The following is a 27847-nucleotide window of genomic DNA, read 5'->3' as shown; positions in this document are numbered from 1 at the left end:
CGGTGTTTAATTTATTTTACTAATAAAAAGAAAAATATCCAGACTGATTATTTGGTAAGATGAGCATGCAAGACATGAACTGATTTCATTCTGTTGTGTACGGTACTTCCTCCTAGATTACACACATTCCATTTTTACAAAGAACACAGGCAAACAATTTATATAATTGTTTTTTTTCTTTTTGAAACATTATTACAGCAGCACCAGGACTGTCTGGTGGGGATGGTTTAGTGCATTCACGTATGTCAGACACATCCAACCATGAAACTAGTTACCTTTGATAATTTATAAATAAATGTGGCAGGTTTTGATTTTGCTGTATCCTGTTTCATTGTATTCCCTAGAAGGGTACATTTGGTATTGTATGTCTTAAGGACAGTGAAAGAACCCATAGCTACGTTAAGACACTTCACATTTAAAGAACAAAATCAAAAAAAGTTATTGTAGAATATTCTCTTTTCAATACCCCAGACCTATAGCACACCATTAGCGTAACTCATGAATTTAATGGATGCAATCCAACCTGCTTTGCTTCGAACACATGGTTTTCTTCTGGAGCCTGATCCTGCTTTTCTGTGGTCACTAGGAGCTGAGGGTGTGCAAAGGAAGCAAGAGTTTGCCCCCATTAGTTTGTAGTCTCCAAAATAAAATAATAAAGGCATAAACTACCAGCCAAATAACCTGCATAGGAGACAAGACATTCCTCACGGTTATCTGACATGGTTGAATCCATCCTTGAAACTAGCTCAGCTCCCCAAGACAAAGAGTTCTAAAAAAGGTGCTCTTGGCTTTATACATCCAAATGGTCTGAGACCCCAGCAGTATTGTCACAGACCATTTATAGGTGCTTCCTGCATGGGAAAGAGAAGACATGGGCCAAAGCAAATAGTAACCCACTCAAACCCTGAGGCTGGTGGGGATGAGACAATAGTGTGAGAGCAACGTGCTCCTACCTGGCTCACCGAGTCTGCTCTGAAGGTGTTCCCCAAAGGAACAAGAAGATACTAGGAATAACTCCTCCTTTCCATACACCCTACAGGTGACACTGGGAATTTCCATCTGGAAAAGGGAAGGGGAAGAGGAAAGACTGTGGCCGATGGAAGGGTCTGAGCTGTGAATGAGGTTTCCCACTGACGTCATAGACTCTGTCTGGAAAACTCCAACTTCTTGCTTTTCTCCCTGTCTCTATGCATACATGTTTCCTAGACCAACAATACATTCCAGAGTATTTCTGTTTCTAGTTTGCAGTTTTTGCATCCATTCTGAATGCTATAGTATACTATCATGTTATAACAGGGGTGGGCTACATGGCAGACTTCATTTTCCAGCAGCCTCTGCCCACGTGGCTGGAGCTGGTTTCCGTGGAGACCACAGCAACAGCCCTGCTGTGATAGTGTGAGGCTTGGGTTTCCATGCAGACTGGCCCCAGGAGCGCTGGCAGGGCGCCCAGCAGGGTGCAGAGCTGCTCTGGAGCCCAGCTGGGATCTTGCGGCAGTGACATGATCCAGAGCCAAGGCAGAGTCGTGATCTACAGCCTGCATGCTCTGGGCAAGGATGTGAAGGCAGCGCATCACAGCTCTGCCCCAGCTCCTTGCAGTGGTAACAGCGTGGTCTGGAGCTGGGGCAGAGCCGTGATCCACTGCCTGCGCACCCCTGGCCAGAGCATGCAGGCTGCCCAGAGATTGTGGCTCTGGACCACACTGTCACTGCTGCAATATCCAAGCCAAGCTCTGGAGCGGCTCCCCACCCTGCCATGCGCCCTGCCAGCAGGGGCAGCACTGGGGGGGGAGGGACTATAGCCACCCCAAAATTCCCCACAGCCCCCCATAGCCATCTTTCCCAGTGGCACCACTGCTGCTGCCCATCCCACACAGGCAGTGGCAGCTGAGCCCAGCCCACTCCCACCCACAGCACAACCCCCCACCAGGAAGAGGCTGGCACCACTGCTGCCTGCCAGCGCTGCAAAGCCCAGCCCCGTGCTATCACAGGGTGGCTGCTGCTGGGGTCTCTCTAGAAACTGCCCCTAGCTGCATGGGCAGGGGCTGCTGGGAAATGGAGTCCACTGTCAGCTGGATCTGGCCCATGGGCCAGACTTTGCTCGCTGCTGTAATCATAGGTGATACAGAACCATGGTTGCTTGCACCATCTTACTGGCTGGTATGACTCTCCACATAGTAACATTATGTTTCCATACAGTTGCTGTATCTCAAAGACTCTGCTTTAATTGAAAAAGCATTACATTAGAGCTCAGGGCCAAACCATACAAGGCTCAGGAAAAGCATCCTTGTTTATACAGGGAGAATAGCTAACTCTTTCACTCTCTTTATCAACTGATGTTTGTGCTATGATTCAGCTGCTTCAGGGCTTCTGCAGACTGCGCCCCGTTCTCAGCAGCGTTACTCGAATGTTGCTAAGAAAGGGCATGCAAGCATCTAGCATTGTAAATGCGCTTCTTGCTGTCCCAGAGAAATCACATGCAGATATGGATAGCAGGGCATAACAAAGCTCTTATCCAGGGGTGAGCACAGTGCAGCCCATGGGCCAGATGCGGCCTGCCAGGCCATCCTATCCAGCCTGTGGGGCCCCTAAAAAATTTATAAAATTAATATATATCTACCCCTGGCTGCCTGTCATGCGGCCCTCGATGGCTTGCCAAAACTCAGTAAGCGGCCCTCCGTCTGAAATAATTGCCTGCCCCTGTCTTATATCAAGCCATGGAGAAGAGGTTTGTGGAATTACCCAGCAGAGGCTTCAGGGCAGGGTATAAACACCTGGACAGGTTGGGAATGCATAGATATATGACCATGCAGGGTAACGAGAGACTTTTAAAACCATGGGAATAAAGAAGGACAGCTGCAATGTGACACAATTTTCCCTCCTGTAGTTATACCTTGTAGACCTTGGTTGGTTTGCTCCACAGGACGCAAATCCATTATGTTATTTCTTACTGACCACCAAACCCATTTGAAATCTGCTCGGAAAGTCATTTATACCAAGTGCTTTCCAGAAGAAAGTGAAAAGCGAGGGCTGGAAGGGTGGGGGGGGAGGAGGGGCTGATTCTCCTCTTCCAGTCACTTTATGCTGGCACAGCTCCATGTCTGTGGCAGAGTTATTCACGATTTACACTAGCGTGACAGACGAAATAGGCCAAAGGGCTCCATTCCCCTTCTGCCACATGTTTCTTTACCGAGTTTGTACTGCAGCTGAATCTGATCCAAGATGAGGTCCCCACTGCGCTGTACGGGGATTGGCTCTGTCACAGTAGACAGCTGGGGCCACTACGTATCAGCTGGCTGAAATGCTGTTGCAGGCACCGCAGCAGCAGAGTTGTGAAAGATTTGAAGGAAGACAACAGGGCGATTTGGTGACTATTTACAGGGAGCTCCTTTCCAACTTAAGAGGTAGCAGTGCAGAAGACACGAAGGTGATTGTTAGAATATGGAGGAGTCCTGCTAATTTACCTGAATTGACTTGGCAGCATAAAATGAGAGGGGGCCATAAGCAACTATTTGCAGAATGAAGTGAGCGGCCTGTGGCTCCAACAGGGTAAACATTGTGACAGAGGTGGAAAGAAGAACAGCCCAGCACAGGAAATTAAGGATGAGTTAAACACTGCTTAGAAACACCTTCTCAGTGAAGGCTATTTGAGATCACTTTGTCCAGCCCTGTGAATAGTTGCATGCATGCAGAGCTTTATTTGGGATGCAGACAGTATTAACAACAGCCTTCTGAACTTGCAGCCCAAGCCCACTAAGGCACTGTCACAAGCTGGGCACTTCCAGACATACAAGCTGCCCTGTATCCTTCAACTTTAGGATCCAAATGCAGCCTCAAAAGGAAGTTAATTCTTTCCGGATCAGAGACGCTAACTCATTCTGAGCTTCTGATTCCCGAATGTCCCCTGTGATCAGGGCAGGCTTTGCTATGCTACAGCCCCTGACTTCCTTACTGCCCAATACACGTCATATCCCTGGTCCTCCCCAAGCGCACACACTTCTACTCCCTGGTCCCTGCCATAAATCACAAGAGAAGAGGGGTTTCTGTCAGATTCTTCTTGGAAACCTGTACCTGAGTGTGCAAAGAAGTTCTCTAACATGCAGAGGGGTAGATTATTTAAGCACAGGTGGGAGGAAGAGACACGTCACAATGCTAACCCTTAGAAGGGATGTTAAATGAGGGAATTTAAAAATGGTCTGAAAAATATCTTCCTGCAAAACACATCCGAGACGTCCAAACTCAGAGCTCCTTTCGTTTCCCATCTGGTGCTGTGGTCCACCACGGCAAAAACAGAGGTACGGCCAGGTCTTCTTCTCAAGTCATCACAGCATTGTGTGGGAAGCTCAGGGTCATGGCAATGAGCTCAAATTCAGCATGCAGGAAAGTCTTTTCATGCTAGGAAGTTTGAAAATCCTGATGGCTCTAGGAAGAAAAATCTTTAAGACTCCATCTTTGCTGCTTGGCAGCTTGCATGGCCATTTCCACCTGTACAAAAAGCAAGCACAAAAAGCCACTGTCTGATGTGGTAATGTTCTACCTCTATCTACAACAGAGATAAATGACCAGGCAAGATGCAGGGCAAGAGCAAGTAAGACCCTTTATATCTCAAGGATTCGTGCGATTTAAGATCTTAGGGAGCAAATTATCTACATTCGTTAAATTTCCTTTAGCTGTTCAGTGTGCTGCTGTCAGGCTTTCCAGTGGCTAGCATCAAGCCATCTTCCTTCAGACAACAGCGTGGCAGTAGATTTCCCTGGAGCCAGTACTACTGCTGCTTTTAAGCCTGGCCAAGTGCAAGTGTTGAAGATTACACAGCTGGTACTCTATAGCCCCAGAGGCTACTTTAAATAAATTTAATTTTATGTTAATGAATGAATTTGTTTCTATTAAACCTTTTATCTTGTCCAAATATCATAGTTGTGGTTTCTGGAGCAATCACAGCGATTAAATCACTGTCGTACAATAATTTTGTGCCATCTCTAGTGGTGGAAAATCTCTGCAGGGTTCACGGTGGAAGAACATTGGGTTTACTGGCTGTGAAGGAAGGAGTGCAGCCAGAGTCCAAAAATGCTTGGAGGAGTCTGGTCTCAAAACTCAGCAATCCCTAACTGCTCCTAATTCTGGAGTTAGGTTCTAATTCTGAAATACCTTGGATATTTCTGCATAGTACTGCCTGTAACATGTACCTTCATATCTCCATGCAGCATGCCTTCCCCTCTGCAGTCTCCCCCACCCTGCATCTTCCCCTTAGTGGCATGATTCATCCAAAATACAAAACCTGAATGATTCTAAAGTCTTAGCATTCAGATGCAGATCAGGATTGCTTGTAAAAGATTCCCACTCACAAGAACTGCAACTGTTTGGTTGAACAGGTTATAAAGCAGAGGCCATAAGCATATTTCAGATCTGAATTCACATTAGATTTTTTGGAGAAGAAACCCCTTGCTGTTAGTCTAGACAAGCTTTTAGTCAGAAGCAAGACCGCAGTTTATTTTCTAATGGCACTCACATTACAAAAACAAAAAAGTGGCATTCCCATTTACCACCACCTCCATTTGAAAATCTATCAGTTGATATTCTTTGTGATGGGGTTTCTGCCACTTCCCTTGGGAGACCGGTCCAAAGGCTGACAGATCAACTATAAATGATGTTACAAGAGACATACTCATCTAGTGGGGATGACAGAAGGACAAGCCTTTATCATTTATACATGAGCTTTCCCATTACTGAGCTGGACAGAGAAAGCCTTTAAGTAGAAGGTGTTTTTCTTCTTGGTTAGATCTTAAAAATATCATCTCTCTAAGACAGTGCAGCAGGATAAAGAGAGAGAATCTGAAGAACAGAATAGAAAGTAGAGACATGCTCAAGGCAGATTTTCCAAACTTTTGACAGCAAATTGTGTCTGCTAAACCTATGTCAGGAATTATGTTGTCTTGCAATAGCTGAGTCAGGGTATGCTCAGCTTTGTCCTTGAAAGCCGCAGTTTTAAACTTGGCGCCGAAAATGGGAGCTGAGTTTAAAACTGTGGCTTTCGCTTCCCTGCTGATGAGGATCCCGGGGCCAGGGCCCCAGATTGGTAAGGGCCTCTGGGCTTGTGCCCAGTTTATTCGTTCATTAATCCACCTATGCCTCAACAGGATCCACTGCTGCAGTGGTATAGGCAAGCCCAAATGTCCCAATGGATACTCTCAGAGCAATGTCCTAAATTCCAGCCTTAATTAAGACACTCTCAGAAGGACAGCCTTCCATCTTCAGCTCCCTCTGTGCAAAACAAACTTATTTCCTACCTACGGGGACTTTTTACCACCTTGTACCATGTATACTTTTCCCAGAGCCCGATGAAGGGACTTTGATCCCGAAAGCTTGCAGAAAAGGACAGTTTTCTTGCGATTTCCCAGTTGGTCTAATAAAAGGTATCATTTTGGTACCAAGAGTTCTAGTTTTTTGTATGCCTTAATGAAATGCTAGTGCTTTAAATTTCTGCTTTCAGAAAGAAAATGCTGAAGAACTCTGTTTAAGCAGCAAAGGAAAACAACAACGTCTTGCTGAAAAATACGAGGCATTGATACAATTTCTGGAGCAATCAACTCTGGTACTAGCCTGATGCTACAAGGAAATATTTAATTTCAGGCTGAATCCAATTACAAACTGAAAATGGCTTTATAATACTGAGGCCTAAGGGTGGCTTTGTGCTGCAAAATGGAAGCCTGTTTCAGGAAACAACTGAGGTTCCAGCTCCCAGAACTGTGGTCAGAACATCTGCAAATTGATGTCTCTAATTTTTGCAAAGACACCAGCTGCTACCAGCCATCCCCTGTCATGCAGCACAAGTGGCATTGTCACCAATCAACATGATTTTATTGGCACACAATACAGGGGTGCAATGTATTGCTGCAAAAACCTGGGCACAAAAATGAGCTAATTCATTAGATTGAAAAGTGACCAGTGAGAAACTCTACCTTTAAGTGCTGTGGTTACTATAGATACAAGTTTACATTTCCCTTCTTGCATCTACAAGTTTTGGTTTTCTGTTGATCAAGATCATCAGAGCCTTCTGCAGTTAACTGCCAGGATTGGACAAAAGGAGGCGTATTGTGGTGGAAGCAACCTTCCAGCACAGGCCACTAAGCTGCTGTTCTTGCTAAAATATTAGCGCTGAATAAAAGCCTTCTCTACAGTGCTAACGGTGATTTTGCATGTTCTGCAGATTACCAGCACTGCTCACAGCCCATCCCACCAAAAAGAAAACTGGGGAGACTAATGTTTTTCAATACAGATCTTTGCTTAATCTGGTCTGATCAAAAAGCATATGCATGTAGAATGCACCAATTTGCCTCACTCTCCTTTACTATCTCAATTCTGGAGGACCTATGGATTACTCTACTGTGACTTTCTGGAGCACACAGATTCAGGGTGTCTAACTTCTGCCCTGCACTCTCACTGCAAATACTATGATGTGATGCAGAATTTCTGGCACGTGACTAGCCAATACCAACTACACTTTGTGCCCTTATATTTCCAATCACACTAAGAAAAAATACTATCCCTAGTATAATATCATTGATGTCAGCATGGTAACACTATGGATTATAGAAGTCATGATACATTTGTAACAATGAAACAGGGAAACACCAAATTGAATTAAAGAGATTATGCTTTGAAAATGTTGAATATGTTCCATTAAGATGTATATAAAGGAAAAAATAGAACACTTATTTTAGAAGAGTTTTCAATTCTCAATAATAATAAAATATTATTTTCTATACTCCTAAATTAAACCTTTAGCCCAAAGTGTGTGCTGATTTACCCATGGATCTCTTTAAGTGACCGGAGTAGACATCAGGGAAAATTGGATCTTGTATTGTTGTGTGTTTGAATCAGTAATAAAACTATGGTGTACAAAAACATCAAGTTAAAAAAAGAACTGGTGCAAATGGCTGAACAGACTGTCAAATAATGCTCTACTGGTAACAAATCAATATCTACTGGTAACAAAAATGGAGCAAAATCAGATCTCACAGGGCTGCACCAATTCACTTTGAGCATGATTCAAGACATCACCACTAGAACAACATATTTTTCTTATATTTGTAATTAGCATATACTGATCCTACATCATGTCCAGGACAACTACAGCATCTAAATTAGAAACAAAGAAATAGAAAACCAGAGGTTAAAAGTATTAAAGTAATAGTCATATACATTCACACTCCTTTGTCTTGATTTTAGCAGTAACTGTAATTGGTAATTCAAATGTCTTGCTTATTGCTTTACAAGCATGTTTATTTTCTAGTTTTCTTGACCAGTCTTTAGCTGCAGCAGGAATTTTTACTCTGAGCAAACAGTAATGTCTCGATCTAATGATTTGGCCCTGAAAAGACTTTCCATTGCCATTGCTTTTATGGCTGCGAGTTCAAAGATTGAAGTTTAGCTGCCAGAGTTATGACATTTGTTCTGCTTTCGCACTTAGCAGGGAAGACCACGAGCAGGTTGTCAATGAAAAGCTTTAAAAGCAGAACAAAAAAATTGGTGAAAATCTGGCCAACAGGGCACAGCATTTATTTGATCACAAGATACTCAAGGCAAAAAAAACTCTGCTCAGATCTCATTGAGATCCACTGCTTTGTTGAACTTGGGGCCAGTTATCTCCTCTCCCTATACCTGCAGAGCTCCCACAAAAATTATTTGAAAAAATTGCTCTGGAGTTAAGCACATGTCGCTCCTTATGCACAGTTCACCCACCGGATTTTGGTGCAGGTTTGGCAGTTTGTTAAGGTATAAAGGCATTCAGCATGAATTACTCTTGTATAATCCCTCAGCTATTTATAGGACATCTAAAGTACTCTAAAAATGTTAGCAATTTTTATTTCTAAATATTAGTTATCAGATCAGCATCAGCAGATATGGTTGGTTAATCATCGGCTATAGGTACTGACCAAGAAAATCTCAGTGCACCCCTAATTTTGTTGAAAGTATGCTGAAGACTATGATAAAGTATCTAACATATTCTAATCAAATATATTTGTGCCATTTTTATACTCAGTTTTCAGGAGTATTGTGCAGCTACATTGCAATTATTTTATTTAAAAAATGGTGTGTATATTGGTACTGTAGTTGTGATGTTGCTTCCTGCTTTTAAAAGAACAGCAGCAGCGAGCAGAACTTAACATCAGACAACACCCTGCAGCCCCAGCTCTCCTCTATTATGAACCACTGCTACTTGATTTCCTTGTGCTCCCCATCCCCCTCACCACTGTAGGTTGGGAGGGATGGTACACTATATCATGCTATGCACATAAAAGGCCTGGCATCCTGTTTATTTCTTGTGAGCTACTGAGGTAAGGGACCTAGGATTTACATCTCTTGCCTTAGTAGAAAAATTGGAAAGGAGCGTTTGACAATATGGTAAATTAAATTTGGGATTTCTAGTAGTGTAAGTGTCTCTCAATTAGAGTGGATAGCCATACTCTGGCTCTGAAAGAGTCCAGGAATGAACATTAAGCTGAGCAAGACTTGCACGCTGAAGCTAGGGCCTCTCTGGCTATGTGGAATAAATCCCTTTCTGTGCACACCTATTCTTCTCTTCCGCCAGGGAGGCCAAATATTCTTTTCCATCATGAACTGTTCACTCAGCAACTGTATCACATTCAGCAACTGTACGCTAACTGGTTTCCCGTGTACGAGTAATCTTTCTCGTGGATTTTGTGCTCTTGAGGCGATGTTAAATCCTTAGCACAGAGCTGGAGAGGAGCAATTGCTATTAAGCTGGCTAGGCCATCACATTCCCAGCCAAATCCACAATCCTGTGCTATATGCACAGGGACCTTTCGAATTCCCAGAAGCTGCCAGCTAATTTTATGGGTAGATGGTAGGGCACAGCAGCCATTTTGTGGGAGAAGTGCACCACCTCCCACCTCTGATTGGCTGAGGGGCCCAGTAGCCCTGCTCCTTGCTGCTGATTGGCTGTGAGGACTGTTCATCATGTGACCCTGCAGATTTTGCAGGCTTTGCCCAATGTCATGGGCAATGCCGAATTTCATAAAAATCCACAAAATTGCAATTTCAGTAGGTCCTTATATTTATATTCTTTTTTCATACACAACCAGTTTAAATGCTTTCCTAAATTTTGGGAAGTACAGGGTAAAGACACATGACCTGCACTTAATGCAAAATGTTGGTGCTTGCAGTAGGTTCTTGTTTCCAGCTACTTGTTCACTGTTCTAATGAATTATTCTCCCCTTCCCCACCACAGAAAAACAAGTGTCATTAGACTATACCACATGGGACTGTACAGTGTAGGGATGGCCAACCTGTGGCACAGGTGCCATCAGGGGCATAGGCAGCCTCTGTGTGACATGTAGCAGAGCACAGTGGTAGATAGGGAAGGGAGCACAAAGCAGAGTAGCAGATTGGGCATGGAGCACAGGGAAAGAAGCAGAAAGCAGAACAGATCCAGCAGGGGAACAGGACAGTAGTAGCATTTGGGAACGGTGCAGGGCTAATTTGTGGCACACCTGCCAAAAAGGCTGGCCCCCACTCTTATAACACATGCATAGTACTTCTCCCTATAGTCAGATGATATTCATATGTTTTCCCCAAAATTACATCTATTTGTTGGTGGTACATGTGTGTTGCGCAACAGAGACCTGATCCCCAAATGAAGCCTGTAGGCACTATTGTTATATAAATATTCACTGAAATTATATTTTAAATAAATAATTAGGTGGTAGGCTATTCAGTTCAGCACTTTGTTAGTCTATGGTCATCCCTAGATGATCCAAGTGCTAAATAAACATATAACAGGCAACATCCCTTGCCCGGAAAAGTTTACAAAAGTAGATAAAAGACAAAGAAAGCGAAGGGAAAAAAGGCACACTGAGGGGTAGAGCTGGGAATAGATCTTACACCCCCAGAATCCCAGATGAGGGGGGGTCAAAGAGCAAAGTACAGTGTAGCCCTCCTGTTTATCCAAGCCCAGTCGGGTAGCAACAGGAGGGGCAGCAGGGGGGCCATGCCCCCAGGCGCCGACTCAGCGATCAGCCACCAGGGCCCCCTCCCCCCTCCGGAGATTGGTTGTGGATGGCGGGGTGGGGGGGAAATGGAAGCATTGGCCCCCCGGGCGCTGGAGACCCATACTACACCACAGTTCAAGCCTACACCAATGCACTTTGATTATTAAAAGCCTCAACCCAAACATAAGTCTTGTGATGGGTAAATTGCTACATTTTTAGTGACATCAGTAATTCACTTCCTACCTGAAATTCAAGCAATTGTTCAGAGACAGAAGGGGGGAGAGGAGAGCACTGGAACCTGTAAGTCATAAGGAGAGCAACTTTCCATTAAACCTGTTCATTATCTGGATGGGTGACAGCGCGCTTGCACCAACAGAATATACTTTAGAAAACCATATACGATCTTCATATAAAGAACAGTCTTTGTTAATAAGGTTAACAGTTTCACCCAACTCAAAACAAATGCATACAAGTATATTCAGAGATTCTAACGTATGTCTCAGAGATGAGTGATACGTGAAACCATCGTACAATGACAAGCAGCTGACAAGATTAGCTGTGCTAATAATTTAATTCTTAGCTTGGTAGCCATTCTAAAAAAAAATAATTTTGGATCAAACTAATGGGGAAAATGTGTTTCAGACTGAACCAAAAGTTTGGTTTAATCCAAAATTGAATTTTTCATTCTAATTAGGTGTATCTGAATTGCTTTTCTAACAGCAGCAGAGGGAATAAACAAAGTTGAGGTCATCTGATCCCAGCAGTCTTTCCTGTCCATGTGCAGGGGGGCTGGACCCGATGATCTGCAAGGTCCCTTCCAGCCCCTAACAATTATGAAACTATGAAAGACCTACTTTTACAAGAGGACTTAGGTACCGTTCAGAAAATGTTCTCTCTTACCAACAAAGGCATATATCCAGGAGTTCAAACTCAAGGCTCTCACATCCCAGCCTGGGGCCTGATACCACCATCTCCTCCACTAGTTCTGGAGTAATACTTATGTCCCCTGACAAAGTTATATCCTTCCTACCAAAAAATCAAAGTCTTGAACATGCCAAAATGGATCATTTCAACATTCACAACATTTACCACATTTTGGGGGCAAAATGGTTCATCAAATTGGAATTCATTAGTAGTTTTGGGGAGGAGAAGCCAGAATTGCATTTTGGCGTGAAACCATTATTTGACGAAAAAAGATCTCCCAGCAATCCTGGCTAAAGACCATAGTTTTTTACTAACAAACAGGGGGCAATGAGGTCTGGGGGAATAAGAACTTGATGCAAAAAAATGGTGGTGAGGGTGGGGGGTGTAGAAATCAGGAACTAATTTGCTGAGTCTTATAATACCTGCCTTTTGGAAATCTGACCCCAGTGCTGAGCACCTGTTTATGCATCAGACAATCTTAGAATAAAATTTATAAACACTTCTGGGAGCAGAGACTATCCACACCGGAAAACTCTCAATCTGAATATAATCTAAGCAACATAAACTACCAGCGGGGAGCACGTCCAGATGAGTATTCATCACCATCATCAATTTGGGTGTTTTGTCAGTTGGGAGTAAACCTGGGACCTCTAAAACTTTCTAAATTCCAGACCCCCACACTTAAATTTTCTGCCATAGCTCTATCAGCTTGCAGGCAGTAGTGCATTCATATACAGGCAAGTCATTAGAGCAAGACAAAGGAATCGTTGACCAGGGCAGTGCACTGACCATGTATTTGAGAGGGATTCTAGATTTCTCAGAGGAATGGATCCATGATAAACCCTGGCATATTAAGAACTAGTCTAAATGTGGAAATTATATTCAGCTCTACCTGTTTGCTTCACACTTCAAAGTAAATAAATTCAAGAAAGCAGAATAAAGGAATATACCTGCCTGAAAGACACCCTTATGGAATTCAAGGAAAGAACTTGCGAGTACAATTACAGAAATCTCACAAGGTTCACTGCCTGACTCCTAGCTTGATGTTCATACTTGCATTTATTCTATCTGAATTGTTCAAGGTAAAATTATGTGCTTTTTTGTGCCTTGGGGAGCTATCCATGAGGTCAAGATAATACAAGATCTAGTATCAAAATTAGGTCTTTATTGACCTTACAGCCACCTATGACACTGTACAGTACCAAGGCCTCAAATATAAACTGCACTCTATGATATCTGACCACAATCTATGTGCTTTCATCATGAAGTTGTCTCTAGCAGATCATTCATACTCATTACCAGCCAAGGAGAAAAAAGCAGAGTACAAACTTAAAGAATGGAGTCCCCCTGTCTCCCCACCAAGGGTCCATGCTAGCACCAATACTTTTCAATGTATGTACCTCAGACTTCCCCCGTACAATGTCGACATGATACATGTACACTGACAACGTCGCCATAGTAGCTCACCAAATAGACATGACAGAACTGGAAAAAACACTGAGTACTGACATGGAACTCATTACTGATTATCTCCACAAGTGGTGCTTAAAAAAGCTGAGCATCAATAAATCAGTATCATCCCTCTTTCACCTGGACAATCGTCAAGCCAAGAGCATGCTGAATGAATAGCAGAGTAGGCAACCACATCCTTACCTGTGAGCATACCCGAACCTACCTAGGAGTCAGCAGCAAAGCCTCTGCACAAATAGCTGCCTTAAGAGGTTTAGCCAGCACAACCTGGGATGCCAACTTCAAAGTGCTCAGAACCACCGCGGCCCAGCAGACTACCGTGTTCCTGTATGGTCCAGAAGTTGTCACACTAAAAAGCTCAACACTGTACTTAACAATGTGCTGAGACAGGCTGCACAACTTACACTCACACAGAGGTACTCCCTGCACTCAGGCATTTAACTAAGTGATAGAAGACAGGCCCTAACATGGTTGCTGGCAATAGAGGCAAGAGATGATGAAAATCACCTGCTCCATCAACTGTTAACTAAAGACCTGAACAGATGGAGGCTTAAGAGGCTTAAATGTCATAAATCATTTGTACATGAAACCCACAAGCTCCTGGAAGAGATTGGGGATGTGGAACCAAACCTATGGGCAGCAATATAGTGGGTCAACTGCTGGGAAAGGTCAGACCTATTCATTTCTACAGGTGGACTTCCTCCCTCCCAAGGGAAAGCATCTCTCTAGTCCATGACTCTTGCATTCCCTTTTTCTCAGTAGCCCAGCTGCAACACGGAGGATGGAGAATGCCCTGAGCCCTGGCTAACCTGGTGGTCAGGTCACTTTCTTGGGAAATGCAATTCAAATTCTTTCCTGCCCACTGGGGCCTAAAACCCTAGTCTCCCATTTCATAGGCAAGAACCCCAACCGAGGAGTGGCAAAGACACAGCCCACAGGCCAGTTCCAGCCCATGGAGCCCTACAATCTGGCCCATGGGTTTCAGACCAGCCTCATCTCATGTGGTATGTGGAGTCATTTGCTGTGCACTGCATGCGCTGTACAGGGCTGGACCTAAAACCACAGGGGCTGCATACAGCACTTGGGCCCAGTCTATGGTGCACTCTGCATGTAGCACCCACACTAGAGTGGCTCCAAGAGCTGGCCTGGGGGCCAGTATAGCACAGGCACAACATGCAGCACTCTGTGCCAGCCCCACACACTGCATACAGCGCAAGCCCCAGACTAGGGTCAGTGCATACTGTAAGCCATTTGCAGGGCTGGATCAGGTTTGCATGCTGCACACAGCACAGGGGGCTGATCCATGGCACATTGCATATGGTGCTGAATAAGCAGTCATGGCCCAGCAGCAGGAGCACCACCACAATGTGGTGGGGACAGCAGAAAGCAATGCTCTCCCTCCTGAAAAGCCACATACATCTTTGATGGTACTGTGACACGGTGAGTATGATCACCAGTGCAATAAGTCTGCCATGGGTCTATAAGTCCTCAATGGCGGAGCAGCAGCAAAAGATGTTAGAATCTCAATGGCTGCACAGGCGGACAAAAGCTGAAGCGGAACGAGATCTCCAATTGTCTTGGCCTCCTTGCCATTGGATTAAGGTCCTGTTTTGTCAAGAACTGTATGGAAGCTGACATGCAGCAACTTCTCCACGATAAAAGAAATGATGCACAGACATCTTCCATGAAAATGGCTAGTCCTGAATTGGCCTTGCCAGCCATCTTCAGACCTACAGACAAGACGATCACAGAAAATGATCATCCTCAACTATGAAGGACTAGTGAATTGCCTGTCAAGAGTAATGGGGGGGGCGGGGAGCAGGCAGGGATGGAGCGCCGCCACTCAAGGCACCAGGCAGTAGCCACTGCCAACACTCCTTGTCCAGCCCCGTACCACCCCCCAACCCTGCTCTATGTCCAGCCCCATGCCATCCTCCACCCTGCTCCATGTCCGTCCCCGCGCCACCCCTGCCCCTCACCCCAGGAGGCGGCGGTGGTGCAGGGTGGTGGCACTCCGTCCCCGCTCATCATTCTTGATGGGCATTCTTGATGCAGCACTGGCTGAAGCCACGCCCCACATGGACAGACACACACAGACAGACAGATGGACTAAACCCTTTTATTTATTTATTTTATATATTGCTGAAGAAGAAACATATGGTGCCCTGCTGGAATGGCCTTGTGCAATGGCTCTGGGGCTGCTCTGAATTGGGCCCAAAGACCAGCTCCACGTACTGGAGTCAGCATGCAGGGTCTGTCTGGCATGAGTTCCTCATATACAGCGCGCCCTGTGTCAGCTCCACATGCAAGCCCCAGACCAGGACTGGTACACGGTGTGTGCAGCTTGCAGTGCTGGTTTAAGAAATACACTGAATGAGATGCCAGCACCAGCCTGGCCCCGTGTGCTGGCTGTGGTGAGTGGGGCTGGTCAGTGGATCCGATCTGGCCTGCAGACCAGCTTTGTGGGTTTGACCCTCCTGCCCTAAGCAATATGCTACAGGTCAAGAGTGATGGGTCTTCTTCTTTTTCCTCCTCTTTACAGCTTAGCCCTTAAGACCAAGGTGAAGGCCCGTTAATTTGCTTTAGTAATTTGCATCTGGTGAGACAAGATTGCACTTAGAGACTGAAATCCTAAAAGCCATCCTATGTCTGACCCTGCATCTATACGGTGACCTAAAGAAGAATGTCTTGCATTTAAATGCTTGTCTAACTCTATCCCAACAATGCAGTTGGTCCAATAAAAGATATCACCCTAAGAAATCCTCGCCTTTCCTACATAGTTTCATAGTTGGTAGGGTTGGAAGGGACCTGAGCAGATCGTCAAGTCCGACTGCTTGTCATGGGCAGGAAAGAATGCTGGAGTCAAACGACCTTGGCATGGTGTCTATCCAGCCTCCTTTTAAAGACCCCCAGGGTAGGAGCGAGCACCACTTCCCTTGGAAGTTGGTTCCAGATCCTAGCCACCCTGACTGTGAAGTAGTGCCTCCTGATGTCTAGTCTAAAGCTACCCTCTGCCAGCTTGTGACAGTTATTTCTTGTCACTCCTGGTGGTGCTCGGGGGAACAGGGACTCCCCCAGTGCCTGCTGGTCCCTTCTGACTAGTTTGTAAACGGCCACTAGATCCCCCCTCAGCCTTCTCTTGTGGAGACTGAACAGATTCAGGTCCCTTAGCCTCTCCTTGTAGGGCCTGCCCTGCTGCCCCCTGATCATGCGAGTGGCCCTCCTCTGGACCCTCTCCATGTTGTCCACATCCCTCCTGAAGTGCGGCGCCCAGAACTGGATGCAGTACTGCAACTGCAGCCTGACCAGTGTCACATAGAGGGGGGAGGATCACCTCCTTGGACCTGCTCATGATGTATCGGGTGGATGCATGACAAGGTGCGGTTAGCCTTCCTGACTGTGTCCCCACATTGGTGGCTCATGTTCATTTTGGAATCAATAATGACTCCAAGATCCTTTTCTGCCTCTGTGCTGACTAGAAGGGAGTTCCCGAGCCTGTAAGTATGCTGCTGGTTCTTCGTCCCCAGGTGCAGTAGTACATCTGTATACATTTAAGCTACTACATGGTTTAATAAAGCTTTATTCAGATAATTATTAAATTTATTTTAGAAACGCATTCTTATTTACTAGATTATTTAATGTTATGATCTTTGTCAAGTTGCATTTCGATAGAAACTAGAATTAAAGTAAAACTGTACAAGAACAGCATTTAAAAATGTTGTTATTATTTAAATAAACAACTGTATTAGATACAAATTTAACAGAAACATATTTTGCTATTAAACTAATAGATATATTCAATAAAGTAAATACTATTAATCTGTAGCTAGTAAACTGAAGTGGGTTTTTTTCCTGATCATTATGGCCTTCAGGATATTAGAACTATTAAATCACGTTCTCTCATATTACATTTTTACTCATTTGAAGATCCTTTTTCTATTCCAAAGTTCTCAACTTAAAATGAATCAAACTGAACTAACTGAATAACTGAGAGCTAAAATGAACTAAAATTTCTTTCCACATACAGAAGAGGCTATTACCACCAAAGGTTTATTTAGTTCTTAAAAAAATTCTGCTTCCAGCTGCTGTGCCAGCAACATCCAAATGTTAAATGGCCTGATTTTCTTTACAGCTTTCATAGCAAATGGATTCCTTGAATATTATTTCTTAGTTTAATCCATGAAAATATTTTAAAATTAAACAAATGCAGGCCTTCAAATAGTTTGTCATAATTGCAAACAATTTTTTTAAAGGAAAATATTTACATTTTAAAATATCTAATTTATACAAACACACATATACACAGGTCTTATTTTTATCCACCTTGGTAAACAGTTATGTATGTATCAGTGGACATACAAAGACAGAAAATCTAGCTAAACATATGATCTTTAAATTATCAGACACTTTCATTTAAACACCTAAAGAACAAAAAGAAGCCTGGAGCCTCAGACCCCTTGCACTATCTTTCAGCCCTATTTAAATCTCCACCCCAATGCTTTAACACTAGCCTCACAAACCCGCCACAACATATCATACTTTTTTTTCTTGTTCTTTCACAAAGAGTCCTATATGCTGGTGTTGCTTGTGTAATTCAAATATAGAGAGCTGCTGGTACCTAGCCTCTATTCCTGCTTTCATTCATGGTTTTCCAGCTGCTGAAGCTGATAGCTAAATGGTTTAAATTAAGAACCTTTTTCATAACCTGGGTCTGTTCAGCCATAAATCATGAATCTACAACCTATTCCAATGGCCAGAACAGCACTTCAGGAGAGAGAACTGTATCACTTGTATCTCCAGCTTTTCTCGAATTGAATTCAGGAACTGCTCAGAAAAATTGGGGGCAGGATCCAAACCAAGGTATCTGATAAATGTATGGGGCTTTACCATAGAGCAGGAAGTAGAGCTGATAGACCCTAGACAGGCTGTGGAAGTGGGACTTTCAGATTCTAAGATAAAGTGCTGCTTAGGGCTTTGACGGCAGCACCCATCCCCATGGACTGGAGTGAGATCCACGCTCACCAAAAGAAAGCTCAGGTGTTCACGGGCCCTGGTTGGTACATAACCAAAACAACGTCATCATTACTTTAATGCACAAATACTTTATTCTAGATGCTGTTAACCTATGGCCCATGGGCTGGATCTGGCCCACAGAGCCGTGGCTTTGGTGGCAGTGGGCTTTGCGGGCACTGTACCCCAACTGAGAAATGGAAACTTTGGCAGTGAGGGGCTCTGCAGCCAGGGAGTGGGGGCTTCAGCAGACAGGCCCTGGCAGGGGGTAGGGCTTCTGTGGAGGGCAGGGCTCTCCTTATGCTGCAAGGCACCCAGCGGGCAAGGAGAAGCGGAGGCAGCGGGGTCCCACTGCGAGCTTGCCTCAGATCCTAGCTAGGTCATTCCTACCCACAGTTGGAAACTGCTGCTGCTGCTCTGGTTTATTCTACAGGACCAGGATTAAGGAAATAGCAGGCAATTTCAGACATCAGGTGTTTTCTCTCATAAATATCTTTGAGAAGAATATCAAATGTTTAATAGAAGTCAGGAGAGATTCCAACTCCTTCATACCATAAATTCAGGTAGTACAACCTGTAACCCGCTGTTTCATTCAATTTATCTTCAAATAAGATTGCTCAGAGTATGACAGGCTGCTCCCACCTGTATGTGGATTCCAGTAAAAAAAAAAATCTCTGGACTATGTAACAGGCTGAATCTTCACTGCCAAAGGGCTTGCAGATGTACCACATGGGAAAAAACAGACTAATGCTTCTCTTCTGCCTAACTGCAGCCTGGGCTCTTCTGGCACCTGTTTGTCACCGTATTTCAAATTTTAAAACAGAAATCTCTCTTGTTCTTTGCATAGGATTATTAGTACTCTTCACGTGGAATTCTTCTCTCCTTTAACTAAGCCTTTCTGAGTATGCTGTAAATGAAGTTGCAACAACAGCAGAACACTTAACAATTGTCACAATGTGCTATTCACAAGACTTAATCTCAACCAAAGTGATTAAACAAAGTGAGTTTATCTTTCCTTTCAGTCTAAAGGTTGCTTTGTTCCTTTTATCTAGTAATAAATATTAAGAAAGTCCCCCCACCACTCTCTGAGATACAGCTTGGACAGCACTTAGAGCAGTAATTCTTAACCTGGGTGCTATGCCACCCTGGGGTGGCATGAGATCCTTTTAAAAGTGTTGCACGGTGCCATGCTAGGTATGAGCACTGTTAGGTTTGCAAATACCTACATATAATTCACAACGTAAACCCAGAGATTTCAAATAGGAATCTGTAGTGTTGAAAATATTCTGACCTGCTCTGGTCTTTCTAAGTTCTTTGAAACAGAAAAATTGCTCTGTTACTTTTCTGTAGTCAAAAACCCAATGAAGCCTTAGAGCCAGCAGTTTTTGAGGGATGCCAGAAAAGGCTGAGAACCACTGTACTAGAGATCACCTTTCATGAGATCTCATGAGCAGGTATCCTAGTTTTCTACTCGGCACAGTAAACCACAGAAAAACATGGAATCTGGCTTTTTCCATGCCCTACTGAAACCGTGGCAGCACCCCGTGGCAAGCGGTGTGATTTCTGCTTTCTTTTATTTTTGCTGCCATTTTTGCCTCTTGGCCAGTCAGCAGCAGTGAGGAGGCAGTGGTGGCCTCAGGGTTGTTGAGGCCCTGGACAAGAGAGTCATTTGGGGCCCCTTAGAGGTTTAATTTTGGCGACCTATAAGCAAGTCTCACATTTGTGGCAAAAGTTTGGCGCTCCCAGGTGGTCGTCTGGTTTGCCCTCCCCTAAGGCTGCCACTGAGGGTGGGATTTGATTTTGACTGGCCAAGAGACAAAAACGTTGGCAAAAAATAAGAAACAGAAGAAATGGCACAGCTTGCCACGGGATGCCACCATGTTTTCAGTAGGTCATGGAAAAACGTGGATCTTGTGTGCTTTAAACAGAGATTTTTTTCCACCTTTTTCCCCATGGAAAACTAGGATCCCTGCACACTTAGTGCTGATATGTTAGACTGGATGTCTAATATACATCTTCTGATTGAGCTGCGTCTCTGCAGCTAGAGTCCTTGAGTCGAGTCTTCTCCGTTACTATAGGCTGAAATTCTATTTTCTGCACCTACATAGGCCCAGCTCAGGGAGGCCAGGGTGGCTTTAAGCCATATTGTACCAGAGTCTGAAATGGTCCCAATCTGTAAGCCTCCCATCTCTTGCCTATGGGCGGCTCCAGTTTGAATTAGCTCAGAATCCCCATCCCTCCACACATCCATGTGCCAGAGCCTAGGATGGGGGGCAGCAGAAGGCCATTATATCTGTGCAGGTTCCTCTAAGAACACCAGTGCTATACACACAAGAGGACAGAAGTTCTCCGATTCTGTTCATTACTTACTTAAAAGATATAGATATGTATGGCAACATACAGAGACATAATTCCAGGATCTTTTCACACGGGGGAACTTTTTTGCTTTGTTACCAAAAACTCTGGACCACTAAGTCTTTAGAAACAAGACTACATCCCATCTATAATCAGGACCTCTTTTGCAAGCTTCGATACAGAATTAAAGTACAGCTATAATTCCTGTGCGGGCCGGGAGCGGTCCGAGGCCCTTTTTTCGCGCGGCGGGCTGTGGCCAGCAGCCCGGACACGCCGGGTCGGGGAAGACAGGCGGCACGCTAGAATTAGGCACGGACGCTTAGTGGTTGATTTAAGATTATTTACTTACGCCGAAGATGGTCGCGGTGCAGGCAGGAAAACTTGCTTGAGTTGTGCTTACAAAACAAAACAAAACGAAAAACTCGAACCTGCAGAACGTAAGGGTACGTTGCAATGGGGTTTCGGCGACGGGAGATAAACAAAAACCTCAGGAGTACGTTGCAATGGGGTTTCGTCGACGGGAAGAAAAAAAACTGCAGGACTCGAACCCCGGGTAGAGCTCTGGATTCACTCACAAGAAGTTTGCTAGGCTCCATGGAACTTTGCGCGCAGGGAAGGGTACGTCAAGGGATCACGCGACGACGGGGAGAGGCTAGAGGTTGATCAGACCCCTATAGCCTTCTTGAGATACACGCTGGGTCCAATAGGCTCCGCAGTGCTTAGAGATCTTCACGAGATGTGAAGTTCTCCTCCTGATGGTTGTGGAGTCCTCTAACTGGGGCGAAACCCGCCAAAGCCTCTTATACGGCTAGCCGCCACGTAGGAATAATTTAGAACTGACCAATAGTGGGGCACGAATCTGAATACAAATGGCGGGAACTAAGAAATGCACCCTGCAAAGAAAGCTACGAGTGGCGGGAAATAATTCAGCAATGCCGAAGCACACACAAACAAAAATCACACCCTTGGGTTGTGACAATTCCCTTAATGATTACCTTTAAACACAAAATTAAAGAACAATTACAAATCCCTTAAATACTGCTACCCAGGTCAGAAATATTCTTTGATTGGTTTTATTTCAATTTCTTAGTTTCATTGAAACTTTGGGAACTAGATGGAACTGGACCAGTTTTCTTACCAACTAGGAAGGTGTAAATTAGATTAGATTTACATCCCTGAACATTACAATTGTGGAAGGGAGGATTTTTAATCTCCTTCCTTTACTATTATAGAATGGTGCTTGCTACCATTCTGTATTCTTTTCATCTTGGTTTATGGTCATCACTAACAAGACGTTATTCCACTTTCCCATACTACTGCTTGTTGATTAAATATTGTGCACTTCAGTACATACAAGAATAAGCACACATTCTCCATCACTTAGGCTTATGCTAGGTCCACAATCTGCACTTGTCACCATAGCGTTTTAGTTACTGATTGCATCTGCAACCTACAGTTTGCATAAAAGTAATTTTGGTTAAAAAATAGGGTTTTGGTGTTTTGTTTTTTTTAGGAACTGTTTACTTATGACCATAAATATAACCTTTGGTTATATTTATGGTCATAAGTACATAGTACTTTGCCACTATAAAGACAGATGAAAGGGAGAATGGATATAGGGTTATAGCTGAAGAGGCTCATAAGATCAAAAGTGAAGTCACATGGCAGGCCCAAGACTTCACAGAGAAGTTTACACTGAATGTATTCAATTTATGCTTAGTAGCACCTTCATTCACAGATGGTTCCATTAATTTTGATGGCATTAGCTGCATGACTAGGTGGAATTTAATAGCAGCAAAAACTGCTGGGGCCCTAAGGAAAGGCAAGATTCGGGAGGCACAATGGACTATAAACCTAGTCCTGCAAAGAACTGTGCTCTGGATTGACTTCAGGTGGGACTACTCCCTTGAATCAGGTTACTTATTGGCATGTTTGCAAAAATCATTCCCTGCACTGGCAGAAGGCTACTGAAGAGGCACAGAGAGGAAGACAGTAAGAGGGGAAAGCACATTAGGAACGGAGTTTGTTGATAGAGGCTGAATGCCTAAGAGACTGCTTAATTAGGCAACTGGTCCATAACATGGATATTAGTTTGTTTTAGTTTGCTTTTTTAACATGCTAAGCCAGTCTCTGCTCATTTATCAGTATCATTCCACTGCACTCAACAGAGAGCTAGACTCCTTCACAATAGAACAGCTGGCCCTCTTTGCAGGGAGCCAGCAACGAGGGCCAGCTCTTTGCTGGCCCTTTACAAATTGCTTTTTCACCTTAAAAGGCCTCGCAAGGGCCTCTACTGAAGCTCTCAGTTAACTTGGCCAAACTGCATAAAATCAAAAACATCCTCCGCTTGCTCAGATAAACCCTTTAACCAAATGCTGGGTTTGCAGAAAGGCACTGAATTGAGTACAGTGGAACAATGAAACCCTCTACTTATCCAGAGAACAAGTGGTACGGCTTTTCCATTATTGTTTCATCTTTCTTTCAAGGGAACCACTCCTGGAGCAGGGAGGCTGTGGCAAGGAGACTTCTGAGTGAAAGGGATGGGGGCTCATAGTGGAAAGAAGCTTAAAGGGATGAGTTTGGATGCAAAGAAACAAGACCCTGGGTACCCAGAGCCGAAGCTGAACAGTAATGCATAGTAGTGTTGATGGCACCTTTCGTTTGGGCAGGTGTGAATGCAATCTAAAATACTGATGAAGGTTGCTGATCCCTGACAATGCTAGGAGACTGTGTACGTGAAATGAGTTATCACCAGGGAACCATCTGGGTTTTCCGTTTGCTGTGAAAAAGTGTGGATTTTCTCCTTTGAAAGAGAAAACTGCAGATTCTCCTCTTTAAAGGAGAAAACTACAGGAAACTGCAGGTTTCCCCTTGCAGGCTGGCAGCCTTCCAGCCTGCAAGGAGCTGCTTGGAGTTGGAGGGAGGGGGAGGGCAACTGGAGGCAAGGGGTGCCATTCTCACAACCAGCATACAGCGAGACAGGGTGGTGGGAGCAGTCCTGGCAGCTGGATACAGGTAAGTCCATGGAGGTCAGGGGTTGGAGGGTCAGGGGGGATGGGACGACAGGCAGTACTCAGGCCCACTGGCACGGCGTAGGAGTCCCAGCTCAGGGCAGGGGGTGCTACAGGCCTCCAGCCCGCGCCAGGGCTGGACTCGTTCCACTACTACTTGCAGAAGTCAGAGTCACTGCACCCATCGCGCTCCAGCCCAGACACAAGGGGGGCAGCTGGGGGGCCCCTTCCAGCAGGGCTGGGGGGGACAGGAGGCTGTGGGTCAGGGGTGAGGGGCACCAGCAGGGCTTGGGGGGCACTGTGGCTTAGGAGTGAAGGGGCACCAGGGGGGCAGGGGACAGAGTCATGAGTGAGGGGCACTGGCAGAGATGGGGGGCTGGCTGCAGGATGGGAGTGAGGGGCACCAATGTGGCCCAGGGGGCAGGGGACTGCTGGTTGGGAGCAAGGGGCAGTGGCTTAGGAGTGAGGGGCAATAGCATGGGCAGGGGCAGGGCACTGGCCTATCAGGATTGCTCAGAGCCACAAAGCAGTGAGGGCAAGGGGAACAGCCACAGCTGGACCCACATCCTGGTGAATGAAGGTGGCAGGGGGAGCTCTGATTTTTCCATGATAAAAAAACCCAAAATCAGACCCCAAAATGTAAGGGTATTTAGAATTTGTTTTATTATAATGATTGAGGCACTGGTAGGCTTCCAAATTGCTTTAAAATTGTAAATATATCAGTAAAACATTGTATTAAATTGATACCTATATGTATAGTGGCATTCCATTTTAATCACAGAAAAATGTGGATGGGGGGAGGGTTAATCAGAGAATTCAGGGATTTTCTCATGGAATTTGCAATTTTTAAACCGAGAAAACCAGGATCCCTAGTTATTACAACAACAAACTCTACCAAAAGGCACTGCATAAAGGCCAGGACACCATTCAGGAAGGAACAGTATCTTTTTTTTTTTTTTAAATAAACTGTGCTGTAGTCTAATAAACTTGGCAAATCCAATCAAAAGTAACTAATACTGCAGTAAACACTGCAATTGCCTTAGATGCAGCACTTTCTAGTCCATTTGCTGAGTGCATTGGTTTTCATTCATCCAGGAAACCAAGTAAGTGCCTTGCTGAGGTTCCGCATCAGGACACAGGAACTCAGGAGTCGCATCATTTTTTGGAGTTCTGCAAACAGCTCTGTTGTAACACCTCCCCACCCAGCTCTCTTTCCATCTAGAAATAGAGATTAAGCAAGAAAGCACACGGTCTGGCATTATATTAGGCCGCTGACAGACTTGGAAACCCCGCCCCCCCAAATAAAACAGTGCTTTAATTTCCCCTGGTGTGCTCCGACACGAAGCGCAGCACCTGCCCAGAAGAGGAACTGCATCAGTTTGACCTGGTTCACCCAAAGTCTGTACAGACTGACCGCTTCAGTAGGGCTTTTTGGTGCTTTCATCCAATAGCTCAGGGGTTGTCAACCGGGGTACACGTACCCTGGGGGTACTTGAGATGGCCCTAGGGGGTACGTGTCTGGTGGGGACGGAGTGCTGACACACAACATCCCGCGCTGCTGCACAGGCACTACCCACCTGGCCGGATGTGAGGGAAGCTCGCACACGGTGGCTGCAGCTGCTCTGCGTCCGGCCACATGGCACCCCTTCCCCAAATCTGCGGCCAGGAGTACACTGCTCCATACCTGGCTGCTGGAGGTACAATGATCTAAAAAGGTTGAAACCCCCTGTAATAGCTAAGTGAATCGGCAACTGGATAAAAGCGCCAAAAAGCTCTGCTGACGCACATGAGCTATACAGATGTTGGCGAGCCAGGTCAAAATGACACAGTTCCTCTTTCAGTAAAGCGTTTTTGTTGTTGTTGTTTTTTCCATGTCTGTCAGTAAACATAGGTAGGATGTTTGAAGGAAGACCCAAATAGTTAAGGTGGCATACCATTTATACCTAATTGGCTGTCTAAATATGCCCCTCCAGCACCTACATATATGTGACTTTTTTGTAATGACAGTAGACCACACAGGTCACAAAAACATTCTCTGAATCTTCTGTAATAAGAAATTGAGTCACATTCCATTTAAGGAATAAGACCCGAGTTAAAAATGCAAAAAGCACAGGTCCAACTTTAAGCTTTAATTAAGTCTCCTACTCGGCAAAGCACAAGAACCCTGCTTAGGTCCCAATGGAGTCATTGAGACTCGAGTACATACTTAAAGCACACCCACTGCAGTGCTTTGCTGAACTGGAACATGACATTAGATGCTACCTTCACTCAGCTGCATTGCACTGAAGAAATGGGATCAAATCCTTGTCAGTTTTTCACAGGAATGGCAAGTTCCATGAAATCATTTACAAGATTAAAACTAGCCAGGTCTACAAAATAGGAGCAATACTTCCACTTCACAGAAGCACACAGGCATAAATTATCATCATATGAAGTGCTCAGATATTAAAGTAACAAAGCTGGTACAAAAGCCTGCAGGTAAAACAACAACAATGGCAAATAGCAGGATTGGGTTAGCAACATACTCATTTTTTTTGGCTAAATTAATGGCAAGTTACAGAAACAGCATCAGATAATTTGCAAAATTCAGAAATTACCAGCAGCTGAAACTATTACTTTATACAGAACAGTAGATGGGCAACAGCAGGCAGCAATTTAGATGTATACCTGCAATGTGTTAAGGACAAGATCCAAAGCCCATAGAAATCAGCAGGAGTTTTCTCTAACAATGGACCTAGATTAGAAGTTTAGCCTTAGCCACCTAGTTATAAAAAAATCTTAATCTATGAATTCATTACCTCTGACTGAAAATGGGTAAAGGGAATTGGTTTGCTTTAATTTATCTATTCGGTGATTCTCTTTAATTCTTACAGTAACTTCATGATCTATCTTTGGCAGTACAGTGTACTGATTAAAATTATACTTGCAAACATGCACCAAGAGATGTGAGGCTTCCCATGACTCACTCTTCTTTGGCTCTCAGACCCCCAAGTACACCAACGTAATTCTCAACAGAGTACAAATTTCCTTACTAAGGCAGAAATTTAAAGTAACTGCATTAGAAACAACAAACAGATCCTGCATTTGCCCTGAGGTAGCACATTATGTTTTAAGACATCTATGTGAACAAAAAGCCTTTTATCTGGGGAAAGTGCTCTTAAATTTTTTTCCTGGAAAGCTGTCTAGAAACAAGAGAGTGCTTTAAAATACCTAGAGCTTCACCTAGCTCCCGCACAGTGAATAGTCAGGTTCAGAATCAGCAATACGTAATGTATGAGAAATAGCCTGAGATGCCCTTGAATAAAGTTCAAGTGGCAGCTGCTTTTAATAACAACACCTAGCTCTCCTACAGCAGTCTCTATCACAAGATCTCAAAGCACTTTAGGAAGAAGGTCCACACCATTAGCCCTGTTTTACACAGGAGGAAACCAAGGCAAAATGAAGCAAAATGACTGCTCTGTTCTGCAGCAAGACTTCGGGCAAGAGTCTGAAAGAAAATGGAGGTCTCTCCCATCCCAGCTCAGTGCTCTATCCACATAGTAACACTGCCTCCCTTTTGAAATCTGCTTTTTTCCTACAGTTGAGAAAAGGCAGAAGGCAGGGCAGAGTGGGACAGCGCATTGGAGCAGGCTCGATTAATTGAATCTGCTGGAGTGTGGTAATTACCATGCTGCAGACTACTCCAGTGTCTCGTGCATCAGTGTCTCTGCACTTAAAAATGGCAGTGGGGGCGCTTTAACTGAAGCTTGTTCGATGAGCTTTAGTTAAAGTGTCCCTGCTGCCATTTTTAAGCACAGGAATGTTGATTCACGAGATGCTCTGGGCACTTTAATTAGATCAGTTCTCGGATCCACTCTAATTAAAGCACCCCCTGCACTTCTACTCCCAGAGCACACATACCCATAGAGCCTAACTGGCTGAGAGAGGTATGAGCTTTAGTAGGCAACAGCCTACTTTGTCCAATGCTAAGCTCGGGAAAGTGAAGATAAGGCTGTCACTTGGGGTGTTCCACACTGCAGTCCGAAAAACTATCAATATTGTCCCTGCACTGTTCAGGCTCAAAGAAAA

General features: G+C 44.5%; 1 protein-coding gene across 5 annotated transcripts in view; it reads right to left on the bottom strand.

Annotated features, from left to right (window-relative positions):
- EVL (Enah/Vasp-like) overlaps positions 1-27847 on the bottom strand; it is a 231822-nt gene that overhangs the window by 145024 nt on the left and 58951 nt on the right. Inside the window, exon 1 of one of the 5 annotated variants that reach the window (XM_025191201.1) lies at positions 8112-8131. The exons of the other annotated variants lie outside the window; for them this stretch is intronic. Within the exon in view, the coding sequence (XP_025046986.1) occupies positions 8112-8116 (5 nt within the window). The 5' untranslated portion in view covers positions 8117-8131. Of the gene's footprint in view, positions 1-8111; positions 8132-27847 lie in introns of those variants that run through there. 5 annotated transcript variants of the gene reach the window in all.

Source organism: Alligator sinensis, unplaced genomic scaffold (genome assembly GCF_000455745.1).
Source record: "Alligator sinensis unplaced genomic scaffold, ASM45574v1 scaffold1385_1, whole genome shotgun sequence".
In the NCBI taxonomy this organism is placed as follows: Eukaryota; Metazoa; Chordata; order Crocodylia; family Alligatoridae; genus Alligator; species Alligator sinensis.
Note: the sequence above shows the minus strand (reverse complement) of the source record. Positions and strands in the feature narration are given on the sequence as shown.